At 53.2% G+C, this 18,925-nt stretch overlaps 1 protein-coding gene across 1 annotated transcript; it reads right to left on the bottom strand.

Moving 5' to 3' along the window:
* Nucleotides 1-1,362: 1,362 nt before the first annotated feature.
* On the bottom strand, nucleotides 1,363-12,222 carry LOC101061558 (neurexophilin-1). Its single transcript, XM_029836749.1, has 2 exons — nucleotides 11,753-12,222; nucleotides 1,363-2,238 (listed from the first exon to the last, which is right to left on the bottom strand). Exons 1-2 carry the CDS (start codon nucleotides 11,807-11,809, stop codon nucleotides 1,477-1,479), a joined length of 819 nt encoding a protein of 272 aa, XP_029692609.1. The 5' UTR covers nucleotides 11,810-12,222; the 3' UTR covers nucleotides 1,363-1,476.
* Between the last annotated feature and the right edge of the window lie 6,703 nt (nucleotides 12,223-18,925).

The following is an 18,925-nucleotide window of genomic DNA, read 5'->3' as shown; positions in this document are numbered from 1 at the left end:
GGACAGCGCTGTGCCGCTTCCTCGCAGATCTCGGCTATGTCCTGGACATCAGAGCGCATTAGCGTCAAACCCGTTGTCTGACATCAGCTCTTAATGACTCTTCACACCTGTCTGGCGACGGCTCAGCGGTAATGAACTACAAAGTCATTGTGTCCTCGTAATCAGGATGGCGGGAAACTCTCCGCGCGCGAGACCTTAGGCTAGCTAATTCACTTCTCCACCGGGCGTTGCTCTCTGCTGAGATTGTTTGTGAGAGAAACACGAGACGCGCCGGCCATTTATCTTAATGAGAGCAGTTAACTCTGAGCCGAGCTGCGGCCGCTCACTAAAACACCACAATCTCCGCCCCGGCTTGTCCTCCTGCCCACACACTGGTTTTTTCTTTTTTTTTTAGGAATGCATCTCGCCCTCTCAACGAAGCCTTAATTAGCTCTACAGGAGATTAAATTATATGTAATTATTATGATAATAATTTCATTTATTCAAGATAGCGCTCCGGCGAAGGCGGCGGTCGATGGGAGAGCGCCGTCTCCTCGCACAGTCAAAGTTATCAAGGCGTGAAATCAGGAATCCTGACGGCAACAAAATGTAATCTTTTTGGTGGAGAGGGGACAATGGAAGGAGGGTGCATACTCCCCGTCTCCTTCTCCACTTTAATTAAAAGAGCTCACTGGATCTCCTCCTGCTCCTCCTCCTCTTAAGCATGGAGGGCCGGGTCTATCTCTGTGCCGAATCTGTCCATTCCTCCCAGACCGAACCTGTCTTAAGCTCTGCCCTTAAATTGCTTTTCCTTGTTATTATTTTCTCAATATTTTATTGATGTAGACTGAGAGAGAGTGAACAGGCTGCGCACTCAAGAGCAGGGATCAGGGTTTAGGGATCATCCTCTGAGACGGCCTCACGCCGTCAGAGGGTTACCTGCGAGCTCCGGTTATCCTCTACATTCATCTGCTCTTTTTGTAGGAAAAAGCTGCAGTGCATCCCCACTGGTCTCTTTGAATCCATTACACCCCCCCCCCCCCCCACCCCCGCCACCGCCCCCCCTTCACGTTAAACACTGGATGATGCTTTCAATAAAGTCTGAATTTGCAGAGAACTCTCCGGTGAATCGTAACACGGCAGCCAAATTACGTGCCTTCACTGAAAATGCGACTTTGGGAAAGAGCGTTACTATAAAGGGCGATTCAGAGGACATTCAGACGACATTCACGGATGACTGATGGGAGAGAGGAATCACCGGCAGAACGTCAGCGTCTCAACACCGCATTGAGGTAACAATGTGCACGATGGCGCTATTCGATTCCCACCACCAGTCCGGTTCTTGAAAGCCTCGTTATCTGCATACTCGGGTTTGCATATATGTTTTTTTTAAAATATTTTAACAGTTCGGCTTTCTCAAGATGTCTCGCGGGCGCCGTGCGTCGCTCGTCCCCCTTTCCTTCTCCCTTTCTGCCTCTCCTCCCCCCTCCGAGGTTTCTAGCCCGAGGGCAGGTAGGGCATCTCGTTGTGGTAGTTGTAGTCCGGGCAGACCTTCTGGACCAGGCGATAGTCTGTGCTGTAGAAGGAAATGTAGATGCAGATGACCTTAAAAGGCTTGGAGCAGATCCAGGAAACGTGGCTCTGAATCTGCTCCTGAAAGCAGGTCTTGGAGGGGTCGTAGTTGCAAAGCGAGGTACGTTTGCTGCGATCTACCTTCTCATAGTCCACGCGGCAGTTGAAGATCTTTGAGTCCTTGGGGTACACGACGCTCTGGCGCTCCAGGTCAAACTCCACCGCCTTGACAGGCGGCACCAGACTCACCGATATGTTGCCCTGCCCGGTGGAGTTGTGACGGAAGTAGACACTGAAGGTGCCGTTACCGTGGTCCACGATCTTGCCTGTGATCAGCAGGTTAAGCCGGACCGTCTTGATGTTGGAGTAGAAGTCTCCCCAGCCAAACATTTTCTTGAACTTGCCGGTCTTAACGATAGGCCACCGTTTGACCCTGGAGCTGGAGGCGTCGGGTTTGAGCAGGTCGCTGCCCAACATCTCCCAGAAATCCTGTTTGGAAAACTCCTGTTTGGAGAAAGGGACGGGCAGCTCCAGGGAGGTGGCATTAGCCGCACGGCTCTTACTGTGGAGCATCCAGCGGCTCAGAGGCGAGAGCGGCGCCTGGCCACTCAGGAGACCCACGGTCTTGGAGGAGTCATCTGAGGATCCCTTGGTGCTGGTGGAGTCATCTTCTTGACCCAGGGCCACCTAGAGCAGATTGGAATTGAAGGAGAAAACAGTTATTAGCAAGGTAAAAGAAACATCGCCAGAAAACAAATGAGAGCTCCAATCAATACGTAATTTGCTTTTCGTACCTCTTCAGCGAGTAATGCGACATTCTATCAATGTTTCATATATATAGAGGCATCATTTTTCAACTATCGCCATGATTGCGTTCTCGTATTTCCCTCCACTGCTAATTCTCGCTACGATTCCCTAAACACACAGGTAATTCACTTGTACAGTAGCTTGAAGCTTAAAGCAGGTCAAAAGGTTCAGAGAATACCTTCAAACACGGAGCCCCCACAAAAATTGGAATTTGTGTAATGTGTGCTACTCCTGTTGTTTTGGGGGCTTTCATCAACCAGTCGGAGGGTGGAAAATTTCCTACTGAGACTTTGATCATGTACAACAATAAAGTTCTGTCCCGGTGATGTGATTTCTCTGACAAGAGAAGCGGCACTTTGATTTATGCACTTATAAAAATAAAACATTGCGCTATTGCAAACGTCAGTAAAGGAACAGTTTTTCCAAATATCTCCACACCGGCAGAGTTGGAAAAGGTCAGCGGATCTTCGTCAGATCATTTTTTATACAAAATTCTTTTTTTTTGTTTGTTTTCTCAGGACTAGAACCCATCTCACGTGCGTCAGGGATGATTGCGGTGTGGAAGCGGAGGAGACAAAAACACTCATTATGAAAATCACCAGTATGCGGGTGAAACCGAATCTGTCTTGTTTCCGTTTTCACTTCCAGCTCGTTAAGTAATGAAGCTTGGGCAGAGCCGCTAACGCTGCCCCACAGCCTAGCATCACGCATGGAGTCTACGGTTGTAATCTCCATTAGCTAGCCTAACCTGGCGTACGTCATCGAGCCATGGGTCGAATGTTCACATCCGCCCCTTGTGTGAGCGCCCCGTTATTTGGCAAGTTCGGAAAAACAGGAGGAAAAAGCGGCGAGATGCAAATGTGGGATCAGCCTGCGTGTCTTAGCCGGAGAGATCCGACTATATTCTGATCAGTCTAGTGACCTGACTGCCAGCGCTTCCTTAAACAGGCTTATCCAGGATTATTAAGTCAGACTCATTCCTATTCCATTTCTTGCCCCCTCTAGCTCCCTCGGATTTGCTCTCTCGTGCTGCAGTCAGTCATATCGATTTTCTGTCGCTCTAAAAACACGCATTTCCTTTCACAACAATGTGTATCGCATTTCAGCTCCCCTGTGAGGGTTCCTGCTGATGTGCTTGTGGTCTGGTGTTTGGACTACACTCCTCCTTAATCTGGCCCCATTACCGCAGCAGCGTTGGGAGCTCTTCCACACGGTTACCTGTCCACTCCGGGGTAACGCTCCGATCCCGCGGCTCCCTGTGGGGCTGCTAGCCTCCACAAATATGAGATTCTCCCACAGAATCTCACACTAATTAATAACAAACAAACGCCGCTGGAGCCGTATCGATTTGGAACTTTTTGGACCGTGGGTGTTGTGGTCCGGCTGCTTTGATGACCAATCGAAGGGGTCGCTTTGGGTTCGATTTGTATTCGTTTGCGCACCCCTCGGCGTTCTTGATCTTTGTCATTCTCCCACTTGTGTGGTTCTGCCGCGCCACACGTGTGGCGCTCGGCCTCCCCTCTCGGGCGCCCTAATGAAGGCTGCGCCTGAGAGGCCGGGCTGCAGCAGCACGGACGAAACGAGCGCTGTGCTGTTGTTGAGCAGATTTAAGTGTCTCGCACTGCCGGAGGTGTCAGATTCTGTGTGCAGCATCATTGTCGAAGACGAATGTTAAAGCGAGTTTAATGTGGTTGTGGAAAATAGCCGCAGGAACCGGAGCAGAGCTGCTGAAAGCGCCGCGATGCCCTGAACTACAGCCGCGCCTTAAATCTCACAAACGGCGTGTTCGGGCCCTTTGTAAGTCATCGCACGGACTCAGTCAAGGTCGGCGCAGTCCTGCATACCATAAATCCCATCTTTAAATATTTTACCAATCGCGGCGTGCCGCTAAATCCCTCTCGCAGCTCTGCCCTTAACGGGGGGGAACTATATGAGGTGTGTTACTGTATCGCACACTTCCTGCGTTGAATTGTGCTGCATCAGCAGGTAACAGAAAAATCGAGAGTTCGGTTACTTTCACGATGCCAATACATGACCGTTTCAGCTGGGTGGAGGGGGGGGGTACTTCCATAGTCTGGTCTATTCTCGTCTGTCCTCCGATCCTGCGCTAATATTCCAAACAGTTTATTGATCTGAGTGTTTCACTGTTAACTGTCAAGATGTGGTCAAAATGTCTCCCAGAGGTTGTTTTGTTCCACAAAGCTTGGTGTGATGGCTCCCATCATACATGTGCGCTCGGGCCACAGCGGGGGGGGGGGGGGCGGGGGGCGGGGGTTCGGGCCCGATTCGTCATTGTCATCTGCTCTCAGTGAGTCAGCGAAGCGCTGGCGAGGATGGAGGGTGGCTGGCGGCGCCGGCGCTGTGGTAATTGTGAGTCATTGAGCCTCAGTGGGCGCGGGGCCCCGGGCCTCTCTCCCAGTAGGGACCGTTTGGGGGGGGGTGGAACGATCCTGGCAAGCACGCCAGCTCCAGCGGCAATAATCAGCCCGTTACGGTGACAGCTACACCGCTTTAACCCCTCTCCCCCGGTGACAGAGGCACAATATCGGCATAATAAAACACCGAGCGCTGGAATCCTCTCAGAGGCGGCCCCCAACACCGGCCCGCTGCTCCTCGCTCGCCTTCGCGTCGCGCCCGAGTTGTTACTAGTCGCTCGCGCGCCAACATTTTGGTGGTGGCGTTTTAAAACCAACCAGGGACCTGCGGCAGAACAAACCGGCTCCAGAGAAGCTTCTCGTATTGGATCTGGGAGAAACAGACGGGATCAACTGCAACACTGTTTTAACCTGACGCGTGTGGAGCCGGAGTTGATTGCAGCCCATTGATTGATGTGGGACCCCCACCCCACCCCCGCCACAACCACCACCAGCACCTGAAGGTCCCACCGAGCTGAACGACTTCAATAAGCACTCCACTTTCCTCTGGCTGCGAGTTGAAATCTTCATCTCTAACTTGACACCGATTTTTAATTGAGCCGCAATGTCTTAAGTGTTCGTCAGTGCTTTATTCTTTGTTCTTCCATCCACATCTCCAGATCTAATATGCCCGCTGCAGGAGGCTTCTCCCCGACATGATTAAAGTCTGAAAATGGCCGCACCCGTGGAACTAATTATTCCTCCGGCAAGCGAGGATCCAGGGGAGGAGGAGAAAGGTAATTTCACAAGCTGAAACCTATCATTTGTCTGGTGATTAACAATTTCGACCACCTTCTTGGGGGAAGTCACACGTGCTTGTACTGACATGAGGGAACAAACATGACAAACTGGATCTCTTCGGGTCTCTTCTGGATCCCCTTCTGCTTTCTTTCTCATGTCCACCTGCTCCGCCAGCTCATTTTGGAGGCGTCTCAGTCCCGCGGTCCCTGTGGACCGGAGTTCATCTTGTATGCTCGGTGAGAAGCGCCGCTCTGAATTGGCTATCACATTTTACATTATAAGATATTGACAAGTTGGCGGTGCGAGGAAGGTGGAGAGACGGCAGGGGGACGGTTTTCTCCCAGGTTTCTCCCCGGGGAGTGGGTGGGGGGGGGCTGATTAAAGCGCCGCTGCACTGTTTCACAGCCGTCAGGTGCTGCTTTCTGCTCAGACACCAGTTTCGGTGTGAAACAGAAGCAAACGGAGGATGTTTCTCTCTAATTAACCTGCTCTTAAGAGGAGGAACCGAGCAAGGAGCCAAAATCAGCTGGTGGAACCGGGGGCGATGGGCTCGGTCCCGGCATCGGCCACAGAACCAGGTCCATCCAGACGGCAGAGGCTCCGCCACGCAGCGACGTTTCCAAGCGGGCAGATGTTTGGCCATTTGCAGTGTGAACACGACTGCATCCCTGATTGCTTTGAAGCCCCGTCTTGTTTCACGGGCTGCATCCAGACTACAAACCCTCCAAACATCATTTGCATGAGCTGCACAGGCGACGCTCAGCAACCTGCTCGCTGAGCTGGACTTTTTTTTTTTGCTTTATTAGCTTCAAACCACGCAAACCGATTCCTCAACATTCTCCATGTATATCACAGGCTCCGCCCCTCTCCTCCTCTCCTCTCCTCTCCTCCCCTCTATTCTCCTCCCCTCCTCTCCTCTCCTCTCCTCCCCCCCTCCTCTCCCCTCTCCTCCCCCCTCCTCTCCTCTCCTCTCCTCTCCTCTCCTCCCCCCTCCTCTCCTCTCCTCTCCTCTCCTCTCCTCCCCCCTCCTCTCCTCTCCTCTCCTCTCCTGCCCTCTCCTCTCCTCTCCTCTTCTCTCCTCCCCCCTCCTCTCCTCTCCTCTCCTCTCCTCTCCTCCCCCCTCCTCTCCTCTCCTCTCCTCTCCTCTCCTCTCCTCTCCTCTCCTCTCCTCTCCCCTCTCCTCCCCCCTCCTCTCCTCTCCTCTCCTCTCCTGCCCTCTCCTCTCCTCTCCTCTTCTCTCCTCCCCCCTCCTCTCCTCTCCTCTCCTCTCCTCTCCTCCCCCCCTCCTCTCCTCTCCTCTCCTCTCCTCTCCTCTCCTCTCCTCTCCTCTCCTCTCCTCTCCCCTCTCCTCCCCCCTCCTCTCCTCTCCTCTCCTCTCCTCTCCTCTTCTCTCCTCCCCCCTCCTCTCCTCTCCTCTCCTCTCCTCCCCCCCTCCTCTCCTCTCATCCCCTCTCCTCCCCCCTCCTCTCCTCCCCTCTCCTCTCCTGCTCCCCCCACTCCTCCGTCTGGGCCCCTGCCATGCTTTAATTGCCCCAGTGCTCCCCGTGTGGACGTGTAAACCAGCCTGACCCTAGAAATGGCCTCAGCTTTTCCCAGCAACCCGCTGGTCAGCTGCACACTTGATGTTCAGCGAGGTGGAACAGACTGTTTACAGACTGTGAGAGGAGGGAATAGAAATGGGTTTTTGCTCCACCGGGCTGCTCCAGTCACACCAGGATGAGGTCAGAGAAGCTGGGGGCATCACGAAAGCTTCGGCGTGAACCTCCACCGACCGCCTGATAAAGGCCCGTCCCGTGGTCCCATGTCATCTCTTCCAACGTCGCCCGCGCCTCAAACACCAGAATTTTAGCCGACGTTCTCTGAGCGGCGTTTAGCGAAGCTTTAGCTGTGTGGAATGAAACCGTCTGTTGTGGATTTTGCCGTCCTTAATTACTCCTGGATGTGAAAGTCAAGTGCATCGTTATCTGGCTCCCCGGGGAGTTCCACACGCTCGCTCGACTCCAGGCTACAAGCCCTTTTCTTTCTCTGAGCAGTGTAATCCGCCCCGCGCTGCCCCAACCAGCACACAGACCTACATTCTTCCAGGATTTTCTCCGGCTCCTCAGCAGCTTTCCACACAGCCACAACAGTAAATTGCACCGGTTTTGAGCATCGTATTGTGTCTCCAGGCGCTTCAGCGTGAAGGGCTGTCAGCGTGTCGGGGAGCATCGTTTCTCTCTGTCTGGGGGGGAAGGGGGCTGACTGGGGAAGGGAAGCCCCCCCCCCCCCGGCTGGGACCGCCAGGGGGACAGAGGGCCACTTTATCCGCTGCTTTCCGATGTGGTTTACATGGCAGCAGGAAACCACCGAGGGCGTCCATTATGAAAATCGTTCTTTCCCTCCTCGATATTGAATCTTTCATCCGACGGCTGCAGAAATAGAAATTTAATGTCGTCCGTCCAGAAGAGCAAACAGGGATTCAGCAGCGATGAGAGAACACGCCGGCAAAACCAGCCGCGCCGCTTCGTGAATTCAGGCTGATTAAACAAAGATGGGTGACGCATGTATAAGAGAGGCTCCTGGTCACCAGGATACGGCCGCTGCGCCGGGCCCGGATCAGCCATCACGCCCGTCGGCCTGTTTTTAAATGGCAGCGCAAGCTAATTGCGAACAAACCGAAAGGAATGAGGAGGCAGTCGAGATAAAGGGAGCATCTGTTTGTCCTCACATAGCTCCAGATCCGTTTTGAGTCGTTCCTCTGGAGCAGCCCGCCACCAGGGGGCAGTCATCAGATGACATCAGCATGGTTAAAGGTTCAGTTATTCTCAATTTGATTTGAAAATGACGGGAACGGGAGCCTTGTTTCAGTGGAACTGCTTCCATGAAGCTGATTTCCTAAGCGTGAGACGGAGATTCGTCCTGATGTCGTAGGTGTGGAGCTGCTTCTGTCCTCTTAATGCACGTCGAAGGACGACTTGATGACATTATTGCGCTGCTTAACGGCAACGATAATGTGATCAAGTCGACCGCTAACGTGCATTAACTCGTCCCCTCCCTGTCTGTTCCAGATCAGTCACGACTGTCCCACGCCCACGCAGGACAGATGTCCCGGACATGTCCGTCGCCCTCCGCAGCCTCGAATTTATGAAAGAAAAGAAAGAGATGCAGTAATTTCAACATTTCTCCCTCTCGTGTTTGTGCCCGCGAGCAGGAAATGCTGCATCAGGCCGGTTCGACAGAATAAAGGTGACGTTTGTGCTGACCCAGGTTTGTTCCTGGCAGGACGAGGTCGGCGTCCCGGGGAGGAGGACGGGTATCTAAGAAAGATGAATCTGAGACTTGACAGAGCGGCTGCTGCGGTGTTGCGCCGCGTCGGTCCCGGAGAAATTTGGGCTATAGGACAGTAGACGTGCCGTTGCCATGGCGATCTGCATGAAGCCTGAACGCCATTCCAGCCCATTAAAGACATGGATTTGTGTGTGTGTGGGGGGGGGGGGGGGGGAGTGCCTTAATTCACGTGATTTAAAAGCCTCTTTGCTGGCGGCAAAGTCAGATTGGAGGCAGCGGAAAAAGTTTAGAGGAATCCAAGGCGGCGATGCGAATTCACCCAAGACTCCTTTAATATCTGCAGTTACCTGCAGGCGAAACCAGAGACGGTCGGGTAGGAAACTGGCGGCCTCGCCACCATCCTCAGCATGAGGCGGGGCCCGATGGTGGCCGCCTCCTGAGGCTCGTCCCTTCAGGAGGACTCAGAGGGAACGGCTGGAAGCCCCGTGTGGGCCCGCGGCTCCTCCTGGTTTAACTTCCTTCCAGCCTGTTGAAGCAGGACGTGTGAGGGAAGTGGACTGATTGTGGAATAATTGCAGGGGGAGAGAATCTGCGGCCCGCTGATGGCCGCTCAACAGCCTGTCCACTCCACTTCAGTCCTCTAATGGTTGTCTCTCGGGTCGCTGGAGGAGGATTTGCTGCTCACCTCCCACCTCAAAGGGCTCTCCCAGGGTCCGGGCAGTCAGTCACCACGCCGGCCGCTCCTGGATTCAGCGTTTTGAGGTTGAAATCAGCGTCTGATGGCGCCCTGACACCGACGTTTAACTCCCGTCTGCCTGCCGCGGATCCGCTCACACCTCGGCCGTCTTTACACTCCGCTCCTCTATTTTTAGCGTGTTGATCTACAGTTTCTTCTACAGGCTTCAGACTAAAGCTCTTAATGCGCCCTAACAGACCCCCCGGGACCCCAATCAGCCGTTTAAAAGACAAAAACAGCTCCAACAACTTCAATAATCCATCAAATCAGACATCATTTGACGGCTCCAGCGTGCCGCATCCATCTTGTTTCCCATTTCTATTTATTAGAACGTCTCTGTCTTCTGCGCCGCCATTTCTTATTTTCAGATGAACCTATAATCCGGTTAAGCCGCACCTGAGCGTGACCAACCGCTCGGCTCGCTGAAACGGGCCCCCGTCGCCTTTCTGAACAGTCAGTGGGCTCGGCCTCGCCAACAAACGCCGCTCCTCGCGCCGCCGCTCCGTAAATCACAGCCTCCGTTCACGTATGAAGAATAATTAACATTTGAGAAGCATCATTCATCACAAACAATAAGCAGAGCGGCACCTGGTGTTAATAGTCGCCTGTATAAGCAGTCGTTGGCAAAAGGCCCCCGGAGACCTGGAGCCCGTCTGGAAATTGCAGGACTATTACGACAGAAAATCCCGCGAATCGAACAGCCTGAGCCGATTATTAATCACAGTTCGCTTGTGTAATTATGAAAAAAATTTTTTAAAAATGTACTTAATTTATTAATTGCTCCATAATTTATCAATGTCAGGGGGGGCTAATGAATTACCCAGAATCTCTTGCTGCGGGATGTCGTGTACGGGGGGGAAAAAGGGAAGCTCTAATTAATTTTGTTATCATTAACTGCAGACCTTTCCGGTCACAATGGCTCACTGAAGGCTCCGCCAGAGCCGGCGTTAAGCCTATTATCCCGCGCTCGTGCCGGTGCCGCTGAAAGGCGCCCCGGCTCCTCCGCGCTCCCAGTCAGCGTGTGGTCTCGGCCTCCTCCAGATCTGTTGAAACAGCTAAACAAATCTGCGAGTGCGCGTGTGCTTTACCAGCACTTTAGAGCTCTCAGAGCCTAAAGAGCCCTCGGTCTGCTCTGAGCACCTGAATAATGTGGAAGGCACGAGGTTATCCTCACAGGGAAATCCACACAAAGAGGGGGGGGGGGGCATCAAACGCCCTCTCAGGCACACTTGACTGTTTTCCGCTCATCTTTTCTCCTCTTTTATTACTTTATTTCTTTATTTCTGGAGCTTGCTCATTTCCTGGGCCCCGTGAGTCTCAGCCGGAGGGTCTCCGAGCAGAAGCATGTTGGTGTTTTCTCGTGTGTATCGAGAGCAGATCTCTCATTAAAGGCTGGTTTTTAATAAATCTGAGAGCTACATGAAAGAGGACCAGAGGCTGATCCACTGTCGGCTTACGTAATGTCAGAATTATTTAGACTCCGGGGACAGTTCATTCCTTCATCTGACAGGTTTTAAATGAAAGGTCAAAGTTCACCCACTATCAGTGACTCAAATCTGGGACCCCCCCCCAAAAAACATCCAATGATCTGGGTACAACTGAAGAAAGACGGTGTAAAATGAAGCGGTAAAAGGCCCGATGACACATTCCAGTCATATATTTCAGTTAGTGCATAAAAGAATCCCCGTGTGTTATAAATCGAGCTGTGATTAAATCGAATTGCCATTAAAGGTTGCACTGCTCCCGATGTGGATTTTATTCGTGACTTTAAGCGATAAAAGCTTCGATTTTCGCCTCTAAATCGACTTTTCATGGCGTTGATTCGAATCAAAAATTAGGACACGTGATAAAAACGCACGTTTTCTTTGATGAAAAATTACCACTTTGGTTTGCAGTCACACATTTTAAAGTGATTCGCTCGCGTTGACTCCGCACGCGTTAGCGGAGCGCACCGACGCGCGCCGCCGCGCCTGACCGTCCTCCGGGAGCCGCGACGGGGCTCTGGACGTGCGTGGGCACAGCGGGGGGGGGTCGTCACACTCGGCGCTGTTTTCTGTGGTTTGTTTAAAGCGCTTTAAAGAGCATCAGCATGGGCACAGACGGGGGGAGCAGAGCGCTGACGTGCACGTTTGGACTTAAATCTGGAAGTTTGTGGCGCGCGCGGAGCCGACGCAGAAATAATATGTTGGATAAAGTCTGAAGAAGCGTCAAGAGGCTGCAAACACTCTTTTCTTACCAAACAGGCAGTTCCGTTGAGGAGCAGCAGGATGAAGCCGCGGTTGGGACGCATCATTCCGGCGCGTAAAACCCTCAGCCCCCCCCTCTCCTGTAGCGAAATTAAAGACAAAAATCAAAAAGGGCTTTTCCTCCTTCAGGAAAACGCTCTTCCTCGGGCACCGGATCCCTCCCGGCTGACGCACGGTCCCATGTCCAAGAGCCGCTGAGCTGCCGCTTCCACCAGCCTAAAATCTGCAGACCCCCCCACCGTGTGTTTCCCGTCAGTTCAGAGGTGCTGGGAGAAATCCATGAATATTCGCTGAACTGTTACCATCCATGCAGACTAAAGAGCTGCCGGCGTCGGGGTGGAACTGGGAGGACTGGGGAGGACTGGTGTGGTCATTCTGGTGCCACCGGAGCCAGAGCTGCAGCCGCCTCCTGCAGGAACTCTGCGATGGTGGAGCAGCAGGAGCCAGCACACGTTTTAACAGCTCCCTCCTCCCTCTCTCTCTCTCTCTTTATCTCTCTCCCTCTTCCCAACCCTTCTGCCCCCCCCCCCCCCCCCCCCCCCTATCCTCTCCATTCAATCTGCACACAAACAATTGGACAAAATGTTGAGACGCTGCACAACGGTGAGCATCTGTTCCACTTGTGTCAGTGTCTCCGTTTTGATTTTCCCGTCCTGTCTGATCACCGCCCCGGCGAGCCGCCGCTCATCTGTGCGTCTCCGCAGGCGGGTGAAGATCACCCACTTGGGGAAGAACCAGGTTCTTCCAGGACATTTTAGCTGGGCTTTGCACCTTCAGATCCTGGTCCAAGTGGATTCTTCTGCCCTCCCCAGGAGGCCGAGAAGCCACCCTCGGTGCAGGTGCACTGCTGACCATCTCATGGGTGGTCTCACAGTTCATTAAAGTCCCGAGACGTCTCCTGCTCCCCACAGGTGAGCTTGGCTCAGTGTTCAGCTCTGCTCCCTGCATCAGTCTGTCGCCGGGTCACAACGTTCTCCCTCTCTGATCTGGTCTCTCTGATCGGAATCAGGATAATCTGCAACAAGAGTTCGTTGAGCTCAGTGCTTTGAGGTTATGGGCTCTACTGGCTTCACGCTGGGGGATCTGACCCCCTGAGGTGCAAGGTCACCAGCTGACCTGGGCTGTTGAGAGTGAGAGGCAATGAGTTTGCATGCAGGGATGGAACCCCTGATGGAACCCCTGGTGGAGCCTCCGATAGAGCCCACAATGGAGCCCCTGGTGGAGCACCTGATGGAGCCCCTGGTGGAGCCCCTGATGGAGCCCCTATTGGAGCCTCTTGTGGAGCCCCTGATGGAGCCCATGATGGAACCCCTGGTGGAGCCTCCGATGGAGCCCACGATGGAGCCTCCGATAGAGCCCACAATGGAGCCCCTGGTGGAGCTTCCGATGGAGCCCCTGATGGAGCCCCTATTGGAGCCTCTGGTGGAGCCCCTGATGGAGCCTCTTGTGGAGACCATGATGGAACCCCTGGTGGAGCCCACGATGGAGCTTCTGGTGGAGCTCCTGATGGAGCCCACGATGGAACCCCTGGAGGAGCCCCTGATGGAGCTCCTGGTGCAGCCCCTGCACGATGGAGCCCCTGGTGGAGCCCCTGATGGAGCCTCTGGTGGAGCTCTCATTATGATGCAGGAGATGCTGATGAAGGGATGAGCTCATCTCTCTTCACTTCTTTATTTAGATGATTTTGAGCAAACGTGTGTCTGTATAACTCTGACCAGGCATCGCGGAGCTCTCTGTGAGGGGGAAACGGAGCCCTCGTAAAGGGAGATCTGCTCCCCAGCCCACAATCGGTGGCCACAGCAATCACAATAAAATCACCTTTTTAAAGCAGAGCACGTTCGTCCGCACGCACATCTCAGGCCTGCACATAATTATAGGGCCATAACTCCGCGGGTTTTCTCTCTGGGGAGCCGCCAGACGAGCAGCTGCTATTTTGGACTCTCTGGGATGCTGAGATAACCATCATTTGACATCCAGGATCGACTTATCTCCATGTTGTTTGGCGGGCGACACGTCTGCGTGACGAATAGCAAACCCCGTTTGTGCATCTTCCTGCCAAAGCCCGGCCATTGTGCTCAATCATCACATTGCTCGACACGTAATCCCATTTCACAGCTGTAATTGGGTTTGAATGCAGAGCTGGCGGGACGGCGTCGACACGGACTGCGGGCTTCGTGCGTGAGCGCCGGCTGCCACCTACAGTCTCTCCTCTGCAGCTCCGCGATGGCGGGGGGGGGGGCTCTCACAGCATTTAATAATAAAGAGACATCGTTGGTCGTGTTGACCCCGGAAGAGGAAAACGGCTGATTCCTCTGTTCAATAAACATCTGTCATTACATGTCATTATGTTTATTTGAATATTTTAGTTGCAGCTTCTTTGGCGCAGCTGGGTTGTACAGAGCTCGGTTGGCCACTAGAGGGCGGTGCGTCCAAAGAAAGCGCTCTTCTTCTGCGGCTCCTGGCGTGAGAGGTCGGAACGTGTTTAAATCCACCGCTTCTTTTCCCCAACATTAGAGTCAATAATCGAAGCCAGCTGACTGAACCTTGTTTTGTGACGAGCAGGTCTCAGATTTATGTGGTCACCATTTTCTCCACGTTGAGGACAGATCAGGTCGGAGCGACGACCTGGAGAAGCATCAGATCCTCTTTTCTCCTCAGTGTTCCTCAGGGTTTCCTTCACGCTCCTACAGGCCATCAGTTCAAACATGACTGCTGTCTTTCACTAAAGCAGTGGTTCCCAACCTGGGTTAGGAAGAGACACACACCTGACTCGTATGATCCGTGATGTCACTTCCTGCTTGGCCGTCATTGGCTGCAGGTGCTCGTGCTACATCGTGCTTATCTGTGCTGCAGGCAATTTGGCGCTCTCAATAGTCGCCTTGTGACTGTTGCGATGGTAGATCATGTGATTTCCCTCTTAATATTTTAATCACTTCACGTTAAAAGTGTCCAGCAAGAAAAGAACTGGTGGGGTTCAGTACCTCCGACAAGGTTGAGAACCACTGCACTAAAGTCTGTGTCCTCTTTTGTGGGTTTTTTTTCTCTCCCCACTCAAATGTTGTCAGAAATCGGATATTTTTTGACAGAACAGGATCTGAATGTACCTTTAAATGTTCCCACATGGGCTCGATTTCCCCCGCAGGAGAGCTGGGAAGCAGATTTGAAACATGTCAGACTTTTCCTTGGTTCCTCCTCATGGATTACTTCCAGACCTTAATGAGGAGTTTCACACAGGCTGGTTCCAACTAAGTGTTCCACAGATCCTTCAGAAAGGCCGGTGTTGTGACTGCCAGAGTGGGTCTGTCTCCATGTCGGGTCCAAACTGGTGTCATTCCTCTTTAAAATGGAGGAAGAGCATCGGTTCCAGCCTGAAAGAGACGTAGTTTAGCTCTTTTAAACTGTAGCACAGATAAATAAATCTTAATGAACATTATTCATAGTTGTATTTTTGACCAGTCAACACACTGCGTTTGTGTAATTCTCACTTTTAACACAACTAATCTATATATTCTTTTTTGTGTCTCCTCCATTATCATTAGGGGAGTGATCTCACGGGAAGAAGACGGCGCCCCCTGTGGGTCATCTACCAACAGTAAAGTTCCATTTTGGAAACGAAATCAAATCGTCTGGTTTCTGACGGTGAGCAAACGCGCTTCTGGTGAAATCATCACGTTTTAGCGTTAGCGTTAGCTCCTCCAGGTCGTGAAGGTCTCCAGTTTCCGAGGCCACTGCGTGATGTCAATTTGGGAGGTAGGTGATCTATTTTTGTCAATGTGATCGTGTCAAAGGGTCAAACATGTAGGTTAGAGTAGCGTGGATCAATGTGTGTGTGTGTGATCGTTGTCAGACAGAGTTACGTGGCTATTTCATCAGATGCCTTCAAAGATTTGTGAAAAGGAGGTAAAGCTCCAGCTGCATGTGAGCAGCAGAATTGACATCTGTCAGACATCTGAGGACATGTGCGTCCCTGATGCATCCATCTTTTTTTCCAAATGAAGCAATGAGTCATTTTACAGACGGGATAATCAATTTTCCCGACCAGACAAACGCTACGCTAATGCCCTCGTCTTCTTTTTTACGACATAATGCAGCTTTCTGCAACGTTTTTAATGAAACGGCCTCGCGTGGCGCCCGGGAGACGTTTCTCCGCAGGGACAATAAAGCCAAAACCATCACGGTTATGACTTTTTTTTATGTGAGCTGTAAAATTTGCCGGGGCCCCGACGGGCTCGCTAGCTTTGATTAAAATACACTCTTTGTCTTCGGCGAGGCTGTGGCACAATGCCGCTAAAACGGGCGCGCTCTCAGCGTTATGGGAGCAACTCAGACCCAGCAGGGGGTAAACGGGAGGGGGTGTTTAATCAGAGGCGGCGGTTGTTTAGCCGCGGCACCTGATCTCCGGGTCTCGCCGTCCCTCTTCTGCGCCGATGTTCCCCAATCCGTCGTGACTCCCCGATCCACGGCGCACGTTCCGAGGGTGTCGGTGAGTCACTCCTGGTTGTTTGGGCTTCAACAACACGGGAGGCGAGCGTGACTCAGGCGCTGCTGGTCCTCGCTCTCAGGCTAAATATAAATATACAGCCTCTTTCCCTCGAATAGGACCCTCCTCCCTCTGTTGCCACTGTTCGACCCCATTCTTGCGTGGTGACCTTCGACCCGTCGGGCTCCTCCTCACCATCCCCTGGATGGTCCACGGGCGTCATCGCTGGTTCTGCCCGAAGCCTTTTCCACAGCACATCCGTTAACTCTGCGGCTCGTCGGCGCGAGCGATGGCGGGCGTTGTTAGTTTAACGGGAAATAAATAGGAGCGGAGTCACGAGGTCGTGGCTCAATGGCCCCTAATGACGGCACCTCTCTGGTGGTTTGGCCTGATTAACAGATCCGTCAACCACAGAGTCCGAGATTAAAGTAGGTTTGAGCGCGTCTGGCCGTGTGACTGATGGATGGACCCCGACGCATATTTACAATAGCAGAGTCGCTTCCAGGACGGGAAATCTGGCCCCCCGAGTGAGACAGACGGTGCCGTCGGGGTCTGTGGCCGGCGAACGCGCAGGCAGAGAATCCAAGTTATTGCAGAAAACCATTGTTTTGGCCTCTTTTTTTGGCGTAAAGTCACATCGTTCAGCTCGAATCCAAGAGAAGGATTTCACACTGCTTAGCTTTGATCTTTGTCGTAAAGCTAACGATCTTCCAGCACCAGGCTAACGTCATGCTAACACTTCTGGCATGAATGACTGTAGAGGCTGACAACAGGCAGAACTCTGTTCTGCTCTTTGTATCATCTTCTTTGTCCACAAAAAGAGACATCTGCAATCTGTCCGGGCCTCTTCCTGACAGGAGCTTCTTTAAGTCCAGCAGTTTGGTCCATATGGTCTGTGCCGAGTCCTGCGGTCCTGATGTTGTGTCCTCGGGTTTCAGTTTGAGGGTGGATCAAAGTGGACCCGCCATGGGCTGGGATGCTCCGAGCGTAGAGGTCATCAGTGGGGGGGGGGGGTGACTTCAAGGCCACTGACAGTCACCTGTGTCGTCCACCATTGTCAGGTGGGCCCGCCGTTCTAGGGCGGCGAGACGGCAGCGGGGTCCCCAGGGGTCCACCAGACAGAGAGCCTTTGAAGCGCCCGGCAAATATTATGTGTATGCGCCTCCAAAGCCCCGTCCACATCCCATATGGACACCTCGAGAAACGACCCCTGGGAGCCGGTAACCCGAGAACGGCTGGAGCAGCCTGTCGGAGCAGCGCCGGGGGCGCCCGATTGGTCCGCACGGGGAGCGGGCCTGACCTCGCCGAGCCCTTGGGTCAAACACGTCTCTTGGAACAGTGACAATTGGATTAGTGTCTCATGTAGGAGCAGACGGCCTTGGGATCACACTCACACACACACACACACACACACACAGGTAGAGGTGGCCTGGGAGCCCTACACACATTTTAAACACACCCATCCTGTTTTATGAACCTGCTACGAGGCACTAAAGCTTATTTTAGCTTTCAGTCGGCCATCAGAGGGGGATGATGTCACCGTTTCCACGTCGCTTTATGACGGCAGATCAATAATCGAGAGGCCACGTCATCCGGGCCGCCATTTCTATCTTTAGCTGCATTTTGACTTGTGTTGTGGGAGCGAGACACGCGCCCCGTCGTGCGCACCTCAGCGTCAGGGATGATGCTTTATGCCCCCCCCCCCCGCCCATCCCAACGCCTCCTCCCTGAGTAGATGAGGGCACGCCGCCATCGCTCTCAGACTTATAAAAAGATGATTAGACAGATTTACTGTCATGCTCGTGGAGCCAGCCGGGCAGACCGGCTCGATCACGCCGCCTCCGTGTGCACGTTGCAGCACCCGCGCGTGTTTGTGCCGGTGCACGTGAGGGGGGGGGGGCGGCCTCAGAGGAGCAGGGGTGCATCCACCAGCATCACAGGCGGCCTCTCTTTAATGGCCGCCATAATTAAAAAAGCTTTTAGAGGAGAGTGTGCCACAAATAGAGTGGGGGTGAGTGAGGGGGGGGTGGGTGAGTGAGGGGGGGGGGGGTGCACGTCAGGGGCACGGAAGTAGCTGCAGAGGGAAGCGTGATGACCCGTGAGCTCAGAAATGTCACTTCTTCTTCTGTAATAAGTCTTTCCTGTCCCGTTTCATGTGTCAACATCCACACGTTCGTGTTTTGAATCCTCCACGATAAAACGAGCCCTCTGGTTCCCCCGGAGCGGATCCACGGGTCAGCCCGTCCTCGGCGCCGGCGCCGGCTGCCTTTGCGTGTTTCGAGAACCTTCCTCTCGTTGGCAGCGGCGACGCGGCTCCGTGGCTCGCGCGGGCCAGCGGCGGCGACGGCGTACGGCTAATCTAAACATAAATATTCAGGAGGGGCCGGGAGAGGCTGGATTAGAGGCTCTCGCGGTTTATTTATGTTTTAGCCATGACGGGAAAGACACGGCTGCAGGTGGCCTTCCATCGGAGACCGAGGTCACGTTTCACCACCGCGGCTCCACTCAGGAAGTGCTCGCTCTGCCAGATTTGGCAAATATTTATCAAAAACAGGTTTGCATGTTTTTCCCACGCCGTGTGTGTGTGTGTGTGTGTGTGTGTGTGTGTGTGTGTGTGTGTGTGTGTGTGTGCGTGCGTGTGTGTGTGTGTGTGTGTGTGACGTAAAACGTCGTCAGAATCGAG

The sequence above is a fragment of the Takifugu rubripes genome, chromosome 5 (genome assembly GCF_901000725.2).
Source record: "Takifugu rubripes chromosome 5, fTakRub1.2, whole genome shotgun sequence".
Classification (NCBI taxonomy): domain Eukaryota; kingdom Metazoa; phylum Chordata; class Actinopteri; order Tetraodontiformes; family Tetraodontidae; genus Takifugu; species Takifugu rubripes.
This window is presented reverse-complemented; position numbering and strand designations above follow the sequence as displayed.

What these genes read in the sequence shown, in the direction of transcription:
- LOC101061558 (XM_029836749.1), bottom strand. Translation starts at nt 11,809, where the DNA reads ATGATGCGTCCCAACCGCGGCTTCATCCTGCTGCTCCTCAACGGAACT. An exon ending in TCAACGGAACTGCCTGTTTG is followed by an intron (nt 2,239 to 11,752) that starts GTAAGAAAAGAG and finishes AATCTGCTCTAG; the next exon opens with GTGGCCCTGGGTCAAGAAGA.